Source organism: Corapipo altera, unplaced genomic scaffold (assembly GCF_003945725.1).
Source record: "Corapipo altera isolate COAL_440 unplaced genomic scaffold, ASM394572v1 2b, whole genome shotgun sequence".
In the NCBI taxonomy this organism is placed as follows: Eukaryota; Metazoa; Chordata; class Aves; order Passeriformes; family Pipridae; genus Corapipo; species Corapipo altera.
In genome coordinates this window covers 22,303,245-22,326,422 of record NW_020884874.1, presented here as the reverse complement: position 1 = coordinate 22,326,422, position 23,178 = coordinate 22,303,245, and the positions used below count along the sequence as shown (strand labels likewise).

Genomic DNA, 23,178 nt, shown 5'->3' with positions numbered 1-23,178 from the left:
TTTTGAAAAGATCCTGCCAGAGCTTTTTATTTTTTTCAACTGCTTGTTAAATGAATATGTAGCCAGGAAAATGGGACACAGAAGCCGTAAGATGGATGGGATCTGCATGTGTGTTTTTCTCACAAGAAAACAAGTGCAGCACACGTTTAACAAAAGGGAGTAGCTCCAAGGCTACATGATATAATGGAGCCAAATGCAAACTCTCGAATATACAGCACTTCAGGCAGGTACATTACAAAATGGAAAGCAGTTTTCTTCAAAGGAGGAAGGAGCAAATTTCTTCTTGAAGCATGACTTCAGAGTTCCTCCTGGATGCTACCACGGTTGGTTTGGCTCTGCAAGCTTGGCTCACATGAGCTTCGGATCAGGTGGTCTGTGGGTTAAGGAGCTATACCAGCTGCTTTAGCTTCTCTTCACATCCCATTGATGGTGGTTGGACATCACTGAATGAAAAGCAAATGTGCAGGAAACTCAGTGACTAATGCATGTAATAAAGGCCAAAAAATACTAATGTAGCAAGTCAATGACAAAATATGCAGCAGCAGCTGTTTTGGAAAGCCGGTTTTGTTTTATAAGGCCAGGTTTTACTAGCATCACAATGAACAGAAATTGTTTCACAGAATACTGTAGGAATAGAAATTAAATACAAATATATTTGTGTGAAACCTGGACACGTATTTTTAGGTGCAAACACCCACACGCATATGCAGCCTGAATAGTTCATTCCCCTCCTCTGACACAATCAGGGATGCCTCCAGCACAATATGAGCCCAGGCATGCTCCTAACCCAATTTGCCTGTGCCACCCCTATTTTACCTACATACCATATCATGTAACAGCTTGAAAAGCTTTCTTTTCTGAGACTTTTTCCTTTCTCTACATTCTCACAATGCTATTCAGTTTCTTTTAGCAACACAGTAAGTACCACAGAAGATCAAACCTCAAGTTCCGTAGTTTAGTACTCAGTACCAAGGACTGCAGTAATTAAGCTAGGGGAACAGTTCCCCTGAAATACTAGTTATCATTTAGTTTTCCCACAGAGGCTTAAGCATCAAACCATTACCCATTATTGTTTCAGTAAAATATCAATATGGAATCACTGCATTCACTAGCAATTAGCTGATGGCAGCTTATTTATATTTTCGCCTCATGAGCAAATGTTCATATTTTAAAAAGCAGCTATCCAGAGTGCTTTTCACAATTAACATACAGGTTGTCAGTGTCAGGTTATTCAAATCAGCCATGGCACCTGCTTCCAAAATTAAACGTGCGCAGCTAGAGCTGGCTCTTTTAGCGTTCCCAAATCTCCAAATCACACCTCATCTCTCCTGAGCTACGGCCTTCCGTCCCTCCCAGCAGTATTTGCTTTACTTTTTGTATGTCCAGATGGCCATGATCATTTATATCCTTCCTGAACTTCTCTGTGGTAATATGCAAAGGCTGAAAAATCATGCTGTAAGCTCATGGAGTAAGGTTTGCTAAAATGCATGATTCCATGATTAGTCAGACTGCTGAAAAAACTGACACAGAAAGCAAAGATTTTAGGTCCCCTCCCTTGCAAATGGGTTTCAGAGATTACATGTACAGTCATAACATAGGAAACCCTTTTACCATAGTGCTATTGTATTGTGTTTTCCCCTCCAGAAGCCCTTCTGATATTTCACTGGCACCAGAGGGAATATTTCCATTAACAGACTCAGCCAGAAGTGAAGGATTCAGCACTCTGTCCTCTATGCAGCCTCACTGGCAACAGCTGGCATAGCACATGGGTGTTCCTGAAACAGCTCCCGCAGGACGTGCTAGGCTACAGACGGAGCACTTCTAACGTCAACAAAGTGAACAGGACTTCAGTTTGGCAAGGTGGCACATCACATCACCCACCACCACCCTCTTAGGACAGCAGTCTTCAAAATTACTACAATTAAGTTTCACTTTAACTGACACCAAAAACCTGGTTTTATTGTGCCCTTTAAACTTAAGGCAACTAGAGGAACTCTAGAAAGAGCAGGTGTAAGAAACTAGTCCAGAGAAGAACAGGGAAAGAAGAACCAACACCATTAGCTGTCTGGTATTTATTACTTTTTAATACAGAGAAGCCACAACAAAATATTCTCTAACAACACATGTAATTGATATCATAACCAATTATTTTAATTTCATCAACATTCATTTGCTATGTACATATTCTTCCATCTGCAAAAGTGCAATCCAAGAATGTCTCAACAAGGAACCTTTTGGACAAGTATATTTTCGAGGGGTTTTCTCACCAGTGGCCTTACAACATGTTTGTCCTTGGTTACCTGTTACAGTAAAGTGAAGAGTACATGGGGGGGGGAAAAGGGAAAAAAGAAAGAAATTGGGTTAGATGCCTCCCTTGTAGGAATATTCCCTATTTTCCCAATTAAACTCATGAATACACTGCTCACTACTGGAGATGTTAATGCAAACAGGATAGTCTATGGGCTGGCTACAGAACACTGTCGTTTTAATGACTCCGCAGCATTAGACGGAACAACAATTTTAGGCTGTTCACCTTGGTAGATGTCAAATTACACATCAGCATGTAAAAGATGTCCATTTGGTTAGTTATGATCATCAGAATTTACCTGTAGACATCCTACTGATGGATGAAATCATTTTTACACATCCAAAATATGAAATCTATCTAAATGCAAGCCTCTCCTATCGAAAGGAGAGTTAACTACTGGAAAGAAAAGCATTTGCACATGCAACTCCTATTACTATCACAAGGAGTAACGTGCACTTAAGGAGAGTAGAACGAACCTCCAAATCCAGAGGTTTGGAGGTTTGGACTGTATTCTCTTTTACAAAACATATTTCAGGCAAATTTAATCTGACCACGGGCCAGCTTAAAAAAAACCACACAGCACCAGAAAAATGAAACGTAATGAAGAATAAACTTTAGCCGAACAAGCAAAGCAAGCAGCTCTCTAGCTAGGGAAGTAATTTCCCTTTTGACACATTTATAAGCTCATAACTACTTCCAATGCTCGTCAAGACAGAAAGCAAAGCCAATTGTGGTCTAGTTTAACCTCCAAAGTAGCTATTATGTCCCAAAGAAGTTACATTTGCCCTTCTACTTAGGCAAAACTCTCATGGCCAGAGGCAGGGGCTGACTCCTTGACTGCAATCTGCAGTTACAAAAAATACTGCTGAAACCCAAGAACAGGTTTCAGCACCAGCAAGAAGCAGGGAAAGCCTCTACAAATTAGGGACAATTTACTTTGGAGTGAAAGTTCAGAGGAATCTTTCTGTAGCTCAGATGGTTTCCATCAAGGATCATTTTTACAGTGCTACATGTGCTACTAAGCCTCCAGTTGAGAGTGTTTTGCAAGAAAATAGGTATTTCCTCAAGCAGCGGTAAGACTCACTTAACAACAGAATTAAAAGGAAAAGCTGATGGAGAACTAAATTATTTTCTTGGATAGACTTGTATGTAAATCCTTGTCACTGCTAACACTTTAAATACGCTTCTCCCTTCCCATTTTCTCAGTCTGCTCCATTCCTACTTTTGACTTGGATATACTGCACGTTCTCCCATACACTTGTGTTTTTAAAGCTGGCCAAATTCCCTTTTCTTCACATCTACTCATTCTCGATTGTCACACATACATGTTTAGAGAGACATCTAAGAACTTAAAGAAAATAATTATAAATTAAGCTACTCTAAGGGAAGCAAGTGAACAAGTATCTAGGACTCCAGATACCACTTCTCCCCTACCATGTGCATTGTACAGTGACACCTCCCCTCATCAGTGCACAAAAAAGCGGGCACACAATGCCATTAGCCTATGTGGGAAGTAACACCCTAGATTCCTGGCATGTGTGACTGGCACTCAAGACCAAACATTAGAGGAAGAAATGTATCCTTTAATGTTTCTCATTACAGGACCTTTGTCTTTGCTGCATGATTTCAGGCTGCTGGGGCAGTCTAGCCATTGTCTGTCTGGTGTGGTTCTCATGGTACTGCCAGTAAATGCAACTCCAAGCTTGTTAGCCACCCTAACTCCATGAGCCTGCTCAATGCACCATCAAAGCTGAAGGGCTCATCCTTCCCAAGGAGTTAATCCAAATTATAATTTCATTGCCCTCCATAAGGGAAGTCTACACTGCACAGCTAATTAGGTTTTATCTCCTAGAAACCTTCTTCCAGCCCAGGTATGCCCAGGCCAGCTCCTGCTCCTATGAACAATTTTTACAGTGCTGGTCCCACTGCAACTGGGCTTGGTGTAATGTTGTGGTAGCCATGGGACAGTGTTAGAAGTCTCTCAAATTCCTTTCCATAATTCCCCTTGAAGAGGAAACAGGGGACAACTGAAGAAAACCCAAGGATGTGCTGCAGACCCAAAACCAAGCTCAGGAGTGAGGACTGAAGGAGAAGAGCACCAGTGAAGAAGGCTACCACAGCCTGTTAACACTGCTGTTTAGACTAGCAATGGATCACATGAGCTGGGTGGCTTTTAAGGACATTACCACTCAAGTTAGCAGTAAGTCACTTGTGCCCACGTAAACCCTCTGTGCAACTTGAGTATTACTCAAAGAGTAGCTAATGCTAAAACAAGCTAATTCTGCAGTGAAGATAGCCAGGAAGTAAAACCGTGAACTTGGCATTTTTACACACAAAGAAACATGGGTATTCAGCTTGAGTTTTATGTGCATGTCCATTTCTTAACTTAGCAGAAAGCATAATTCCCAGTCCAATATGGGAAAAACACTTTCTTGGCCTCTGACTTTTTTGTTTCTTTCCCAGTGTGGCAGAGTATCAGGGCCATTTTCAAGACCGTGATTTTGACAGATACATTCTTTAAAAAGATTCTAATTTGGAAAACAAAAAAACTTAAGAAAAAAAAAATCCCATCTCGTAAACAGAAACAACCCCCATACTTCTCAAGTGGACAAACACTCCATAAACACACTGCAGAGAAAAGCAAGAAAACCACACCTCCCATAAGTCTCAACTGATTTGAGAAACCAAGCAAAAGAATAATGACCTATTTTAAAAAAATTTATTTAAGCAAAGGAGAAATGGGAATCAAGAAACAACAACTGCAGAGTCTACAGGGCCAAACTCTCTGATACGAATTCACTGCCTAATGCAGCCTGTTATGTACAGCACAGAGGCATGTAGAAAGTAAATATGCTAAGTTTGCTTTCTTAAAATGTCTCCATGTTTTTAGATCCTAAACTGAACACAATTTTGAAATATGAAGATGCAGCAATTAATTGTTTTAAAAAGTGATGTCATGTTTTGTACTCAGTACGTCTCAGCTCTTAAAGATCTGAGGGCCCAGATCCCACTTCATGGTTCTCCTTCCACATCAGTCACACCAGTCTAGAGCAGGGAGCAAAGCCTCAGCCCCAGCAGGCACATACAAACACATACCCACTCAGCTCAGCCAGTTCCTTCTCTAAAATGTCTGTGAAGAAATACCTTTAAATAAAGCATTTTAAGATCTCCAGCTTGTTTTGGTAGGAGCAGATGACCCAGCTGGGCACATGACAGCCCCGTTGGAAGCAGCACTATTGCCATGAGGGCAATGCACATCAAACACACACAGCAGGAAGATGCTATGCCAAAACAAAAAACCTCATTCAAGATTGCATCTGCTGGCATACATTTACATTCACTTGTCATGATACCCTACTTTACTCCTGTTTTGGGAAATCTGAAAGAAAGCCTGCTGAGGGGACTGGTGGGACTAGCAGCATAGAGCCAGCTCCTGCGCCTGTGAGGACCGATTAAAAGGCTGAATGAATTCAGCACTAACAGAACCATTTCTTCCCAAGGATTTCCCATTTTCACCAAGCTGAAACATTCACTACACAACTATCCATTTTTCAACTGGACATATTTCTCTGTCCTGTATGTCTTCCCCATACCCTTGCTATAAATTGTATTACAATTATACAAAAAATAAACCCAAATCATTTTTAGCTGATCTTTACCCCATACTTGGGGTATATTCAAAGGCCATTAAATTGGCTTGCCTCCAACCTTCACAGAGATCTTGTCAGGAGGATTCTGGTTTTAACGACATATATATATATATATATACATATTAATATGTACACTGACAAAGAAGCTGCTCTTTCAGTTAGAAAAGAAATTAAATTTCATCACAGAATGAATCCTATAAAAAGATATGTAATAAAGTTGAAATACCCATAAAATAGCTATTACTAAAGCAAAGCTTTCGTCAATAAGCCTCCAAAACTTTAAATGAAGAAAATGGCTTCACGAAGTGGTAGTCTAGATTTCCACAGTGAGGACACTGCTGGACATTGCTGTATTCAGAAAAATACTGCATGCCAATCCGTACATCTATTACTGGCTTCCCACAGTGCTTACAGTTCAGTCGAGCCTGTAAACAACAAACAAACAAAAAATACTTTTTAAACAACCAAACTCACCTCTGGAAAACGAAGGTGCCAGAGGCAGCCCCCTGCCCTCCCCAGCAGGAGAATGGGTCAGTCAGGAAATTGGCAGTAATGGGATCTGCTAGCAAGGACATTCCTCACCTGGACTGGTAACTCACAGGTATGCACTATATATTTCACATTAAATATCACCACCAAATTCTGGAGAGTAGGTCAAGTCCCATTCTGACTGACGAGAGGCAAAGAATTTCAAGGTTTATTTACACAAATGATTGTTTTGTTTTGCCTAATCTCTGAACCAATTCCTCAATCTGCAGCACAAGAAGTGCTGTCTCAATAAATTATAAATGAAGCCCCAAGGCACAGAGAGAAATTTTATATTTGTGCCACGCAATTCAACCATTTCAGATGACACTTGAACATCATCTGTCCGTGAAATATATCAGCATTTTAATCCTTTGGCTTAACGAATGTATAACTCAATCTACTTTATCAGCACAACATGATATTTTTGTCACCTTAAGTAGCTATTTAACCATTTGTAATACTTATCAGGATACACAAACTAAACCACTTCAAGCACACAAACTATTCTACAAAATCAACTGAGAAAAAAGCAACATTAACTGGGTGGATATGAGAAATTAAAGGTCAAAGGTGAGGACAGACAGAGCCGTTAATATTCAGTTGTTACAAAAAAGTGAGTCTTCAGAAGGAATCTAGCTGAGAAATACAGCCCATCTGATGTAAAGAAAGCAACAGGCAACATGAAAGCTCAGCAGGTCTTTCAGAAGAAGCAGAAGGGATTTGAGATTGTAAAGGAGTTTAAGAGTAAAGGTGGCAAAAGAGCAGTAAGGGCCTGAGCTGTACTGTAGCTTAACCTCACAGCCCAATACGCTAATGAAAGCTTCAGCTCTTCACTGAAAAGAACAAAAAAGTATTGTTTATGGCCACCTTGATTTAAGGGATTTTCCTGGATGAGGAGAGGAGGAAATTATTAAAGTACTATTCCTCTTGAGACCAGACTCAAAAAGAAACTAATCAACAGCTTCACAGCCATCTGTTCTGCTTGAAAAGCAGAAATTCTAAGAAATACAATCTATTAGATTATGAATTTTTATTAATTTCTTAACCAAAGTGTTTTCTCCTTTGCTACCGTCCAGCACATCAGTTAAGTGTTAGTAACCTGACAGAGGCTTTATCCTTCATGTAAATTTGTGGTGTAGAATTAAATATTTTGAAATAAGGTATGAAATTATTCAAAATAAAATCAGCAAGGTAATTTGGAGTTAAATCATATACTATATTTAAATGTCATTCCTCTGTATGCATGGAATCACCTATAACAATCATGGTGAAACAATAATGTGTACTATCTGGCAACTACAGTCACTGCACTTAATGATTTTATAATCAGTTCTGATACCATGTACTGTCACACTGTCCATTAATCATGTAATTAAGGGTCTTAATGAGCTCTTAATTCTTGTATTATACATTCTACAGAAGCAATTCAGATTTAAAGTTGCTGCCTTTTACAAAGACAGCAAGTCAGCATCAGTTTTTTATCTTTTAAAGTCCCTAGTTTTTTAAGTTACATTTTCAAGAAACACTAAATTTGGAGGCAGTATATCTGCCTGTAGTTATAACTGCTATCAATGCCATCTTAACTAGCAGCAGAAACACCACTTGTCTTTTGAGCAACACATTTTTGTAAATATGTTAGATTTAAAATAAATTGTCATTTTTCATATTGACAAAATGGTATTTTAGATTGCTCTTAAGTATGCACATCACCATGAAGTGAGCACAGTTTGAACACGTGCATCTCTGCAAGGCTCCTGTCCTATCCTACCAACAACACCTCTGTGTCTGAGCATCTGGAGCGGACCACTGAGACCATTCCCAGACAAATGCTTTTTTTGCAGCTGTCTACCCCTACCTGCACAGCAGAAGTACTCTGTCCATCACAAAGACAATTCTCTTGAATGCTAACTAACCTGTTCTCTTGGGCACATGTCTACTCTGGAGTAGCCCCAAGCCTTGGATCTTCCTCACTCAAGGTATAGATTAGGTGAGCATTTAATAAAAACTATGTTGCTTCAGGCTGTGGTGGATGAAGCACCATCACCAGAGTCAGTCACGGCAAAGATTAAGGAGAGCTGAGTAATCTCCAAGTATAAAGACACTTTAGACCTTTCTGTTCCCTTGGAGCTTTTTTGCTAAAATTATGATAAAACATGATTTATGAACTAAAAAAACCTGAAAACATGAAACAGCTGCTGAAAATGTGGATTATATCTGATGCTAGTGATGCAGCATTGGATTTAACAGCAAATGCATTTAAGGGGGCTTTATTTAAAAACAAAAGTATTAACCATTGACCATTGCAATGCCTTTTGTCTAGCTATAGGCTTTTGTACCTCTTAAGACAAAGGGACGGGGACCCAGTCAGCTTTCTTGTATTCCACTCATAGGTACAGACTGGAAAAGAAGGATGGAAGGAGGAAAGGGAGAAGAGATACACAAACCTTGACTTTATCATCAGCAGCAATTTCACCTTAGAGTCTTATTTATGTATAGTACTAACCTGACAACAGGGAGATGCTGCCAGAATATCGTAGGTATACATAGTTCCCAGTTGATGCCAGCTTCCATCCCATCGGGACTTGCACTTGATGCAGATAATTTTGTGAACCCCTTCTAAGCAGTCTACACAAACAGCATAGAGGTGCATAAGCCTTCCTGTGGACAGGAAAGACATATCTTCATGAGACAAATCAGAAGATTAAAACAGACACATTTTCTGCACTGTGCTATCTGATCTTTAGTGATACAAATCACACCTTTTCTTTTTTCCTTTATAAAGGATGAATGATAAAAGTATAAAAAGTTTCTCTATGGGAAATACATAGGATTTGACTGAAGCTATTTTCCATGGATGCAGAACTCAGGAATTAGTCATCACCCTGCCCACTCTCCCTTCCATCATTTGCTGGTAGAACTTAGCAAAATATTTTATAAAAGGAGTTGCTAAACCTCCAAGAACAGATGCCAGGTTAAGCTGTAAGATCAGCTGCTGTGTTTCCAAAACCAGGATTTTGCCCTAGCTTCATCTCCACCTTACAGAAGAAGTGAAGTGCTGAAGCTTATTAGCAAACTTGGTACAGATTCATTTCACAACTTGCCAGAATCTTCTAGCAAAGAGGGAACTAAGGATCTAATAATCCCCATAGAAAAAGCAACAGTTAAAAGTCATTTTTTTCATGTATTTTCTTCTGACCGTTCATTAAGAATATTTAAAAACATTACGTATTACACATACAGAGTTTAACATGCCATTCAGACCTATGAATATCATGACTTTAGGCTCTGTATGCACAATGACTTTCAAAGCCTGAGTTATATTTATTTTCAAAAAATCAAGTGTCTCAGACTTGGAAATCAAATATTTTCACCACATATATGTGATTAAAATCACCAATGCAAAATCTGAGATCAAATTTCACAAAAACAAAAAAAACCTACACAAATTACAAAGATCTGGCACACAGATTATGCCTGATTTGTAATGACTAAATTGATTTGTAGTTTAATAGTTGGCTATTAGAAGTGGGCTGACATAGAGTACTAATTCTGTAACATACCATAATTTGCACCGTTAGAAAATACGAAGCTAAGCAGTACTGCAGTTACAGATCAGCAACATAACAGGACTGTGTATAATATGTATTCATTTTGGATTGCAATTTGTGCTCTTTAGCATCAAAGTACAGAACACATCACAAACTGTAATTTAACAGACACACATCCTGTATCTCTTCTAGATATATGGGAACAAAATATTAATAATTTATGATTAGTCTATATCAGACATTTCTGAAATTAATAGTTTGGGTTTTAGCTTGTTTTGATTTTTTAAGCCAACTATTTTAGAAAAACAAAAAGAGAAAATAGACTCTTCTTAAAATATATATACTAAGTAAACATGCTAGTATGAGCTGGTAAAAATTGAGTTATTCCACATTGGCATATTTGGCTTTAGAAAATGTGATGCAATGAGACTAAAGCGCAAATACAATAAACTCTGTTCCTAAAGCAAGCAATTGACATTGGTGATGTTCAAATAATTCCACGTACAGGAGTTGGGTTGTGCCAGAAGATACATAACTTTCCCCATCTGAGGTTCTGCACTGTTTCTGCACATTAAGATACTACATTTCCCTATCACTTAATTTTCAGGATCCTTGTTATAAAGGAAACAAGGCACCTGGTATCTTAAACCCACCTGAAATAAAAGAAGTATTTTGCTGTACTTAAAAGAAAATAACAGTCTGGAACAGCACCTTACAGTTTAAAAATTTCATTTCAAAGCGCACTTCTGACAATAAACCATTTTACCCAGGACAAGGAGGTAAAAATTTTAACAATTAATTATTCACAGCAACTTGTCTGAGCAGGTTTTTCAGATATATCATTCAACGGTTAAGAAGCAATTAATTACAAAAAGTAAAATTTCACAGTTTCATTCTTAGTGGGAAACATTAACAAATGATGAGTTACATTATTACTAAACCAGTTATTAGTACTGATAAAATGACAAGCACCTTGTGCTTGACTCCCCACCAAAGCAAATAAGCATTGTTATCTCATATACGTATATTCTGTTTATCCTGGAACTTTTTTAGAATGTATATTTGCCTATTGTTTTTTCTCCTTGAACTATATTAGGCAAGACAGAAACAATAATGCCAGCATGAATACAGTTTAGTGATTTAGTGCACAGTGATTTAAGGAAAGGAAAAAAATAAAATACAAAGTTTGTTGAGCAAAGGAATGTTACATAACATATACTATGACAGTGCATGGGATATAGAAAATTTTATTTAAAGGTGAGAAACTTCAATGTTAAAATACCTCTCATTAATCACTTACCAACACACTTTTCAACATATAATTCTATGCTTCTGAACTCCAAACTATGAATACTCTGACTTATTTTAGCCATGCTGTCTGCCAGTAGGCTGCAGGACAGGCATGTCTAGCTGTATACAACCTGATCACTTAGTTTGAGCCTTCACGAAGAGCTGAAGCTCATGCTAGCCCACATTCATTTGTTTCTCTAGGAAAAAAAAAAACACATGCCTTGGTCTCAGAGCTGGGACATGATGAGGACACAGTTCAAACAGGCGGGAGTTTGGAAATAAGTCTAAAACCCTCACTACTACACTGCTGCTTCAACCCACCATATTAAAAGCTTACCTTTACTATGTCCAACCTCTCCAGGCCAGTGTTAACATAGGTCAGACTATAGTCTTTTCCATATGAAAAAAATAACAGTTTGCTACAAAACAAAACTGATATTCTCTGGTCTGAAAGCAAATGAGAGGCACCTCACCCTTATCAGTGGTACAAATACAACTTTCACCCATGCTACAGCACTGCACTTTTAAAATTAAAAGGTTGATGTGTATCTTGGAGTAAAGTTCATGACAGATAAAGGAGCATGCAAAACAGATTGGCTGGAAAACATTCCCATGGTCTACCTAGAAATCAGATAAGAAATCTTTTAGTTGTAAACACAAACACAAGGTATGGACGTTCCTACAGAGTATTTGCTTTTTGTAATTCCTTCTAAGTGTTTCAATTTGATCCACGCGAGTACTTTGGACATTACTTTAGGTTTTACTGAACTCCTTAAAAATGCAGAATAGGAATGAAAATCTATAATGGAGGGGACAGGGCACAGAAGGCAGTTCCATCATTTAATGAAACCTAGCATGACTGACAGACAACCTGTACCTTGAAGGTGACAGGGAACATCATATTCAATCTCATCATGTCTTGATGGGCTAAGGAATAGGGTCCCATCCACCAGCGGAAACTGTTCAAACACTGGCAGCGCCCTGTGGCATAGAGCACAGTTTACAACGTTCCTGTGGCTGGCACTGAGAGCAGCAAGGATGAACTTCCGAAGGTCTTCCCCTTGGCCCACCTGGGCATCATCTTCCATCCGCACATGGAAAGTATTCAATTTATGCCTGGGGATGTGAGTGAGCAGCTCAGATAGATCGAGCCTTCTCAAAAACTGCACAGGAGCATCGAAGTGTCCTGACCTATGTGTTTGCAAGCCAGCTGCCCCATAATCAAAATGTGCATTCCTGAACATGCCCCCACCAGCCATGTTCTTCTTATGGGGCTCCAGGTGAATGGCGTTCTTCAAAAACTCTCCCAAGTATCGCGAGGAACGAGGCCCACTGAAGTGTGTGGGGGCAAGAATAGAGTAGCCAGTGGGCGGGGACTGGCCAGGAGAGACACAAGGTGAACGAACGGCGTAGCTGCCACCCATCACACCCTTCTCTTGGGAGTTCTGCCTGTCCATCGAGTGCCTTCGCTGGAGGTCATTACTCAAGCCTTTCTGGGGCTTGTTGGCCGGCCTGCCCTTTTTGGCCTCCTCTGTTGACTCTGCCATAGACCTTCCCGTACTCTTCTCCAACACTGATTTCTTCTTCTTATCATCCTGCATTCGCTTCACCTGGTACCAGTCAGTGTCCTTCTTTAAATGACCCTGCCCACACCGACAGGAGCAAAAGCGAAAAGCCAGGTCATATCCCTTCTTGGTCCACATGTTTTGGCGACACTGCTTTTCGTTCCAGCTCCTGGCTCTGCCAATGCAATTGAACTGGACGAGGATGCTGCTTTCCCACTCATAGAAGCACTGAAGGTGCATCCAAGTGCTGTAAGGACAATGCTCATTGTTGCATATAACCTTCTGGTAGTCATCCTTCTCCAGGTCCACCGGCCTTCCAAAGCTACAGATCAGTGGAGTAGCACAAGGAGCTTCTGTGGAAGATAAAACAGATACATTAATAACTTAATGGTCTATTTATTGCAATACTTTTTTAAACACCATTACAAACACACAAGCTCTTATGGCCCTGATATGGTTTGAAGCTGGCTCCCTGCCAAGTCTCCAAAGCTTACCACAAGAAGTCGTCCCCCCACCCCAAACCTCAGGGAGAAGAGGGAGAAAGACAATCAAGAAAAACCTAAACGAGAGAGACAGCTATAGCAATATATATAAAAATATATTTACACTTATGTTACAGTTATATACAATTGAAATATATACAATTTCACAAGGGAAAGGGAAGGGGGAAGGGGAAAAGGAACAAAACCAAAATAAAATATATATATACATCCTGATTAGTGGCCCAATATCTAGCAACTAAAAGAGTTAGCAAAGAAATATCTCACTACTCTCCTTGGGACAACTGAGAGTCGCTCTGGAATGATCACTGGCAACCTCCGTCTCCCAAGGTCGACAAGGCCTTACCAGGCCTCGCTCCCCAACACGGCAGACTCAACAGCAGGGAACCTGCACCTCCAAGCCGCCAGAAGGAAAAAGAGAGCGAAGGACTTTCCTCCTTTCTTCTTATAGTCTGGCTTACATAAAAATCGTAGGGAATACTGGGTAAATCCGGGCCCTTCCTTGGCTACAAACTGGTCACCAAGGAAGGCCTAAATCAAACTACCACAGGTTCATATTACTGAGGGGTCACAAGCACTACCTCTGAGTCAGTGCAAAAAGCAGTATTTGCCAGAAAGAGTTAAGCATGTGGAAGGAGATATGAAAATGCAGGAATAAAGAAAAAAAACGACATCATAGTGTGTTTAGTATTCAAAACCAAAACCTCACAAGCATTAGCCCTCCTCAAGCATTTGCAGATACTATTTCAAGACCTTAAGAAGCAAGCAGAAAGCTTTGTGAATGTTTCTGAGGGTTGCTTTGAAGCCTGAGAGACCACATGGAGAGAACACTGTTTGAAAAACAAGAAAGCAATACAGCCCAGCTTCACAATCACAGGGAGAGGCAGGAATTGATCTTTTCTTTGGGACTGAGCAAGAGACAACAGCTAGGGAGAGGAGGAAGCAGACTACTCTGAAAAGTAAGACAAACAGCTTATATTCCTAGTACAGAAAGGAGGGCCTTCATTACATTGCTTAGGCAAATACAGACTATGTCATCACCACTGACCTCCTGGATAGCTATATTTCACAAACCAAATACTTCTGCAGCACCAACAGGTTAAAAAAAACAAATGCCACATGGTCTTTCATCATCAAAGTAGCAGCTTTTGCTATACCATTGAGCAAACAACAGTTTACTTCAATCATCTCCTGGCAACAAAGTCAGCTTTTACACAAAAAATGTTCTACAAAAATATGTTCTGCATTTATTGACTCATGACGTTTTCTGGTCCTTCACCAAAGCACCCAGGACTACATATGACTCCCATTGCTGGCTGCTCTGTTGCAGCTGGGAGGCACAAAAGGGGCTGGAAATTTTCTATTGGAGTTTCTGTATGAACTTTTTAGATGCTTATTCAAGTATTACAAATATTTCTTCTCTATATTTCTGTCTTTCTAATTCCTCCACTTGTACTGATCCTCTTCTTATGAATCCCGTAATAAAACAAGCTTTAGCAAATATTCATGACTTCTGATTTCTTTCTAGAAATTTATGATTTATTACAATTTGCTAAAAAAACTTTAGATCCATACTTGGAAAAGGTAATCTCATCACTTACACGTGGTCATTACAAGTAACTTTGCTGACCTGATTCGGGATTTCTTAGCCACAACTACTCCATTAGGAAAAGCCACTACGGCTGTCTGAAATTTAGCTCCTGAAGGCACCTCTGAACCATGTTCAGAAGCTGATTTCAGGGAGGATGGGGAGGATTTAGATAAATAATTTGAGACAGTACAGGGAGCCATAAGGGAATGGAATCCATCATATCCGACTGTGGCATAAACTGGTATTCATTTATCCATTTATAATACTCTACAATACCAAACATATATAAGGTACAAAGGCTGTTGTGGTAGCATACAAATTATTTGATCTGGGGAGAATCAAATCTGACAGAATATATTGCCAGATTGCAAATGTGGTTTCTGACTCCTGCGACCTATAGAGGCAAAGATGCCCCAACCATTAAAGTAATCACTAGACCAACCCAGGGTGGCACCACAGCTCAACAAATTCTTTGGCAGTTGGAGGAAATGCTGGATCGAGAGATAGAAAGAAAATACTGATCCAATATGGCTGTCAGGCTGCATTTTAACCTCTGTATGGCTGCATTCAAATACCAGTAGACTCCTTCAGGGTATTCCATGGTCAAGTGCTGCCTCACCCCATGTACACAACACAGCACAGCTCCCTGCTGTTCCCCCACCTCAGCTAGAGTTCCAAGATCTACAGCAGAGGTACAGAGAGCCTTGTTGAGAGAGACTATCATGATCCAGGGTTTTTTTTCCTTAGGACCTTAAATTTCTATCTGATAAGCAGGGAAAAAAAACATCACTTGGTTGCACTGTTTTTAATCCCATTCTTATCACTGCTAGCATAAATAATACAATGTAATTTGAAGTGGAATAATAGGTCTTACACTGCTACATTTACTTTTACTCAGCCTCTAAGTAACAGACACACTACCCATCATCACCTGTCCTCCAGCAGCAATACACGTGATCTTTTACAAGGGATCTTTACCACACTAGGTGTTTTGCTCCTTCCCAACAAGTTTTTGTAAAATGCTATAAACAAACAAAATCTTCAAGGTTACCTTGAGTAAATTCAAGATTACTGTATCTCTTAAGACTTATTTATTTACACAGAAGAAACAGGCACAAATAGCACAAAAAAACCTCTCCTGAGCCACTCCCTGGAAGATGCCACATCCTTCATCTCATTTCTTGGCCTCTGTTTCTAATGCCAGAAGTGGACCAATTGCACGGAGAATTTTCTGCAACACTTTTCCTTCAAGGACTCGTCTATAAACTTCAAGCAAAGCACATTGCCAAAAACTGTCTTTTAAAGCAGAAAAAGCCTATTTCATTTCAAAATATGGATATGTTCAGTCATTAAAAACACATTACCAAATTGGAGAGAACATAGATGAGAGAGGCTTTCCCTAGGGACTTTTCAGAGGTTCCTTCTATACCAGAGGTACTAACATGAACAATTCTCATGCATTTCCTGTATTCATCTATTTTGATACATGTTCCTTACCACCAACGCAAGGAGGCAGGAAAGGAAGAACGTGCCAAAAATCCACTTGTACTCTCCCTGTGTTTCAGACAGTAAATGTTCTAATAATTGCAGGTATAATTATGCTTGACAGCTGAGAAAGTTACTATACAGAGAAGTCTAGAACTGAATGAAGACCCTACACTTGTTCATCCATACTGGCATAGTTAACTGACTAAAAAAAGTGTTTTCTTGATTAGCTTTTGAACATATTTTTTGTTTTGTACACAAAAACATATGATCGCTAGCCCCCTGAGAAGTTTACAGACTCTTTGCTATGTGGCAAAAAAATGAAATTAATAAGTGACCAAAATAAAAAAAAAATTACCACAGCCCATGATTTCCACACAACATGTTCACAATTATTCATTATGATCATGTACTGGGTGTCTAGAGGCTAACGTAAGGGTAACTTTCAACATATTTTTTTTCCCTTTTCCTAGTCGGTCAATGGAAGTATACTGTGGAATGAGATCTTTTCCAGCTTCTCCTTGAGAACTTACAGATGTTAGATTACCTGAGGAACTTCCCATACAGCATAACTATGAGCAAAAAAAAGCTTCAAGTTTTGGACAGTGATGTCTTCTTCAACATTTAAGTTAACTAGATGATTACTAAGTCTTCAGACATTACCTCACCTGATCTTCTATCTACGCAGTGTGAACTGGCTGGTCACTTAATCACCATAGCCAAAGCAGGTCTAAGCAGCTGGAAGAAAGCAAGAAAATGAAAAAGCCTTCCCCCTTGCAAAAGATACCAGTGAATTGTTAAACCGTGGCACTGAGATCACTTTGGAAACCATCACTGCTAAGAGGAGAAGCTGGTCTCTACTCAGCTCTTCTGGGCACTCCCCTGACACTTCACTACTGTCACTTTAGCAGCATAAGAAATACTCTGTAGAAAACTAACAGGTCTCTCTGACATGCTGCCGTGCTCCACAGCACGGTTTGCACCATGCCAGTCAAAGCACCTGCCTTCACTGATACAGATTTGCTATTATGAAGTCTGCTGGTTTGCAGAAGGTCTTGATTAAACTACAGCAGTATTTCCACAAGAGAAATTGAAGAGCCCAGAATGGCTAATTAAAATTGTCTCAGTAGAAAGTTCTACCACTTCCGTAGTATCCCTGTATTTAAGAAAGTAAAAACTCCACTACCTGAAAAGCATACGGAAGCCTCAAGCCAACATTTGGTTCTGCCTAACATTTCCATTTCCAGCAGGTCTATCTGTACAAAACAGACTGCACAGGACTGAACATCCCTTGCAGACTTCTCTCCATCCATGTCTCCTGCCAAACATAATCATGCCACATGTTCCTGCATAAAGAATAAATGAGAAACAGAAAACAGCTATTTTTGTGCAACTTTCCCAGTTCACAGCAACAGATATGACTTAAGAGCAAAAGAGACAGCATTTAGATCACTATGGGAGCCACTTCTTCGCAAATGTGAAGACCTGTTTCCATCAGTTCACATCCTCGAAAGTGGTCTGGGCTATTTAATCACCATTCTATAGATGAGACAGAGCGTTTATTACAGTACTACAAAACTTTCAAAATTCTTGTTATCAAGCCCTTGTACTTCCCCTAACTAAAAATGTATTTTGAGATATTCTTCAAAAAGTCAGAGTCGTCATCGTTCTAACGTTTTATGATAGTGGTGCAATGACTACTGTCAAGAGAGATGATAATGGGGAATAAATAGAAATTCACAAGGTCAAACTGCCCATCCACACCTGCAGACCCAAGCTGGTTTGTCACCTAAATATAATTTGCTTCCAAGTAGCAGCTCAACAGGTTTCTGGTTTCCAAAGTTATGAAACTGAACTTCAGGAAAAATGAAAGATTACCTGATATGAGAGCAGCATCCATTATTCCAGCTGCTCCTTCTAAAAGAATGCCAAAATAATGATAAAAGAACTTCTATTTAACTCTCAGTTTCAAGATGCATTTCACAGCCTAAGAGAACAAAGCAAGACAGAGTACAGTTTTGTGTACTTCAATGTAGGCTGTCAAGTTGCAACTACAGGCGCATGCTGCTTCTTTCCAGAAGTTATGTTTCCACATTAAAAAAAACAGGTTTTCTCATATTCCTCTGTAATGATTTGGAACAGTAATTCTGAAAATAGTTGCAAGGAGCAGTACATAAATTTCTTCAAAAACAGATGTGACATACAATATTCCACACAAACATACATTTGAGCAAAGACAGCTCATTGTTTAAACAAGGTTGTGTTTTATGTTTGACAGAGCTACCACAAAATTAACTTTTCTTTCAAAAACAAGGACATGACAGAAGACTGCAAGGAAGCTGGAATGGGTTGTTTGGCTTTTCCTCAGCTTTTCTGTTCAGGTTTATAAACATCAGTAAAAGCCTGGAACAGAAACAGACATCTGAGATAAACCTCTTTCAACAAAAAAACACCCACACGAACTGGTTTCTACCTTTTAATAAAAAAGAGAGGGGGTATATGAAGACCATCCTTCCCATTGCATGATCCAAATCAAAGCAGCAGAACAACGGCTGCCTGAGGAACTTCCTCCAGTGAAGTAAATTGAGGAGAATGTTGTTTACTTCTGTTTACACATCCATCATAAAACCAAAGTTGCATCCAGCAAGCCAAATGTAATGATTCCATGGCTTCAGTTTCGTGACTGCTCTCATTTGTTCCAAGTCCTCAGTGTAGATGCCTAAAGCAAAATTGGCTCTTCCCCCGCCATGCTCCCACATTATCTATTGTGTTAAGCATCAGAGTTTTTCAGACAGTGGACAGAAACACATAATTATTTCCCATACTCGTCAGCACAGGTTTCAGCTCACTGCACAGACTTGCCATTGCTGGTAAAGCTCAAGGGAGGTGTTAGGCTGGGGGCAGAGGAGAGGGAAGTGTGGCAGCTGTTGGAAAAGGCAGCCCTACTGTCACCTTAAAACAATTGTCAGGCAACAGGAGGTTGTTATGGGTCTGGAAAAAGAAATCATCCAAAAAAAAAAAAAGGTAAGGTCTTGGCACCAGATCAGTTGCAAGACATTTACTATGCCTTGCTCTTGGTCTACTAGTTACTCTACCATCTCATCACCTATGCCAAGGACACTTTATTTGCCAGCACAATACGTAGGCCAGAGGGGTATCTGTCGGACACATACTTTGCAAATCAAGCACTTTAACCTCTACTCTGCCTTCCCATGAACACTGCTCTCTTCACAACCCTACACACTAGGAATTGTTCACTCAGCCAGTGTGAACGAGAGCTGAGTAATTCCCACGGAAGGCTACTCCTTACCAACCATCTGCAAGAATCTTCTGAATTTCCTCTTCCCTCAGCAGCATAGCTTTATTTTAATTGAAGTCACACAATACTACTGTGCTAATACTGTAATGCAGCTGTAATACAGAAAATAAACCACCACAACAGCAACAAAACAGACAGGAACAGAAACTTGAACTAATTGTTTGCTTGGTTGAACCCTGGAATACAATCTAATATTTAAAAGATTATCAAGATGTGATAAAATGGTATCGCCATACCCATAACTGGCTAAACAGTACAAATCATATGGCAATATAGAAATGATCAACCACCTTCTTGAGAGCCTGAATGTAGCAGAAGAATAGAATGAGAAAAAATATTTCCCAAGTGGATCCAAAAGGCAGGTTTGGATCTTCAGTGAAGCAACAACAGCAAACAACAGCTAACAAACAGTAAGAGAAGTCTTTTAAAATAGTTCAGCTCACTGCTTATATTTGTAACACTCACTGATGATAAGTGATGTGTCTTCAAAACTTCTTAAGCAATCTTTACCAATTGATCAATATTAAAGCTTCCAGTCAAGAGGGAAGGGAAAAAACAAGATAGCAGTACGTGGCAAGCCACCTTTAACACAGGCTTTCTTCTGTGTCATGAGACTCCCTCATACATTCTTGGAAAGAGAAGCTGAGGCTTCCATTTTCAGAGAGCAACAGACAGTGCCACTGACTCCAGACAACTCCTCATCACAAAGGCGGTCTGGCTGGTAGCTTTATACACATAAGCACCTACATACTGCCACTGAGGTGCCAATCTGGAGTTCAGTCCTACCCTCAAGGACCAGGTAAGCTGCAATCAATATTTATGCTCAGAAGGGTCTTAAGGAGAACAAAGCCATAAGCAGCCCAGCTCCTTCACATGCTTTACCCCCTGTGCAAGATGTCACTAATTCTATTAAGTGAGCAGTCACATGAAGTGATCACCTTCCCCTAGAAAGGATTTCAGGTAATTTGGAGCTGATAAACTCTGATTCATCTGGGAATTCAGATGACAGGACTATCTCCATGCACTTCACTTATGCTAATTTCATACTTGGCCTCCAAGGGAATCTCTTCACAAAAAAAAAATAAGAAGCCTAGAAACTACACAACAGTAGGAAGATGCCATGGAAATCATGAAGGCTTAACTCATACCTGCCACATTAACACCTTCTAACTTACAGCACAGCCTGACCTAATGGCTGTTTATGAAATCAGCAACTAACGTGTGATACAAAGTCAGTTATCTGAGGCTCTCATTCAACCACCCACTCCCAGCTAAGCCATCACCTCACCAAAGTAAGGCAGAAAGTCAAGCACAAAACTGTACAAACTAAGGAGGATAGGCACATCTGCACAATAATTTTGTAGTTTGTTTACACAGCCATCTGTGCTCAAAGCTGGACCAACTGCCTACACTGCTGAAATCCATCATATGAGAATTCACATGGTCTTGTACAAGTCACCATAATCTGTACAGTTATCATCTAGTCAACTTATTTGCATTTAATATGTTTCATCCAAATACAGACAACAACTCAATTACCAGCTTTGGTTTTTGCTTAGGATGTGCAGACCCTCTCTGCATAGAAGAAATCTTGCCCTGGCTTGTGCAGTAGTACCCTGAATTCAACTGAAAATATCCCAAATTCACCATGCCAAAGAGAATAGACCTAAGCCTCTAGCTGTATCAGTACCAGGACAACTAAAGCCAATGCACTCCTGATACTCCCATGCGAACTCCAAGTTGGTTTAAAGAGGTCAGGCAACAACTGGTTCTATATCCCATACGCAATCGGGCCCTAGCCAGGAAGACTCCTTGCGCTCCTCAGCATTGGGTGGATTTTTCTGGTGACCTCTACTCTGGTGAATGCAGAGATTACTGACTATCTCAAGCCTGGTGAGCCTTTATGTGTTTTGAACATTGGCTGTTGCTTAGTCTGCACATGAATCATCCTCACAGAAGAGCACTTCCACCACTAAACCCTCTCATTTTAGTCTTCCAAGAGCTTTTAATAACTTGAACTGTTATGGAGAACTAACCTTGGTGCCTAAAGAAACAGACATTTTAATTTTAATAAGTAAAGCAAGACTCTAATGCACCTGCCTAGTAAGTTTTCAGCTGCAAACTCCAACTCATGCTGGGAATACAGAGATAACCGTGGCATGCAGTAGATACCCTAATACCAAGTACAGATGTAAATGCTGCAGGCTGGACTCACCCAGACTGAGAGCCAGTTAGCCACCAGACCCAGTCCAAAAGCACAAGAAGGCAGAAGAGAAAAGAAAATAGATTGAATCAAGTGGTATCAGCACCTCCTATAGTTTCAAGTCTGGGGATGTTTTTGTCATTGGGCTATCCTTCCCAAGTTTCAGTGTGACAGACCGTACTTTATTTCCCATGCTAAAGCCTAAAGAAGCTGGTAGAAACTCAGTGGGAAACAGGAGATGCAGTACCCAGCATCTCTGAAAGACAGCAGCTCCTAAGCAAGGAGCTGTCGGTTCCCATAGACGTCTCCCTCACGATGCTATGCTGGCTCTCAGCCCTGTCATGTACCGTCTTTGGTATCTGTGCAGTACACAGAAACCTCAACTGCACACTGTTCTCAAAACGGGTATCGGTAGCACAGAAGTGGAGGTTGAGAGTGCCAGACATACTCAAACAGCCAGGCTCTAAGAGAAGCTACCTCCTCTCCCAGCAGACATTCAACACAGGAACAACGGCAACATCCCCCTCAAGCCCGGGAAGGAGGACTGACAGATTCAGAGACAGAGAGAAAGATATGAAGGTTGAAGTGAATGCTCTCAAGATAAATGTCACTAAAATCAGGAAATGTCAGTGCTCCACTCAAGATCCCGCAAGCTTTCAAAATGGAATTACCCACTCCAGTGACTAGATTACTGCTTCAAGAGGCCTCTTTGAAATTACCTGAATTTCTACCAAAACTGTTAAAGAAAGCTCATGCCCTACTGATGCTGTTATAATTTAGACACCTTGAAGATTAGCTGTAATTACAGTATCACAGAATCAACCAGGTTGGAAAAGACCTCCAAGATCATCAAGTCCAACCCTTGATCCAATACCACCACGGTTACTAGACCATGGCACTAAGTGCCATATCCAGTCTCATCTTAAAAACCCCCAGGGACGGTGAATCCACCACCTCCCTGGGCAGCCCATTCCAATGTCTGATTACTCTCTCTGTAAAAATTTTTTCCTAATATTCAACCTAAACCTCCCCTGGCAGAATATTTTACTCTGAGCTGGATGCAAGGTTTACCTCCATTTTTTTCGCTCACACACGCTGCAGTAAAAAAAGCAGAGAAGGATGGATGCCTGCCAGTCATGAAAGTACTTTAATCTCAAAGGATGTCTCAATATGCAAGGCTGTAAGCAAGGC

General features: G+C 40.1%; 1 protein-coding gene across 1 annotated transcript; it reads right to left on the bottom strand.

Moving 5' to 3' along the window:
• Window positions 1-2,057: 2,057 nt before the first annotated feature.
• Window positions 2,058-18,365, bottom strand: HECA (hdc homolog, cell cycle regulator). Its single transcript, XM_027632540.1, has 5 exons — window positions 18,344-18,365; window positions 12,202-13,242; window positions 8,990-9,144; window positions 6,342-6,383; window positions 2,058-2,300 (listed from the first exon to the last, which is right to left on the bottom strand). Exons 1-5 carry the CDS (start codon window positions 18,363-18,365, stop codon window positions 2,220-2,222), a joined length of 1,341 nt encoding a protein of 446 aa, XP_027488341.1. The 3' UTR covers window positions 2,058-2,219.
• Window positions 18,366-23,178: the final 4,813 nt, after the last annotated feature.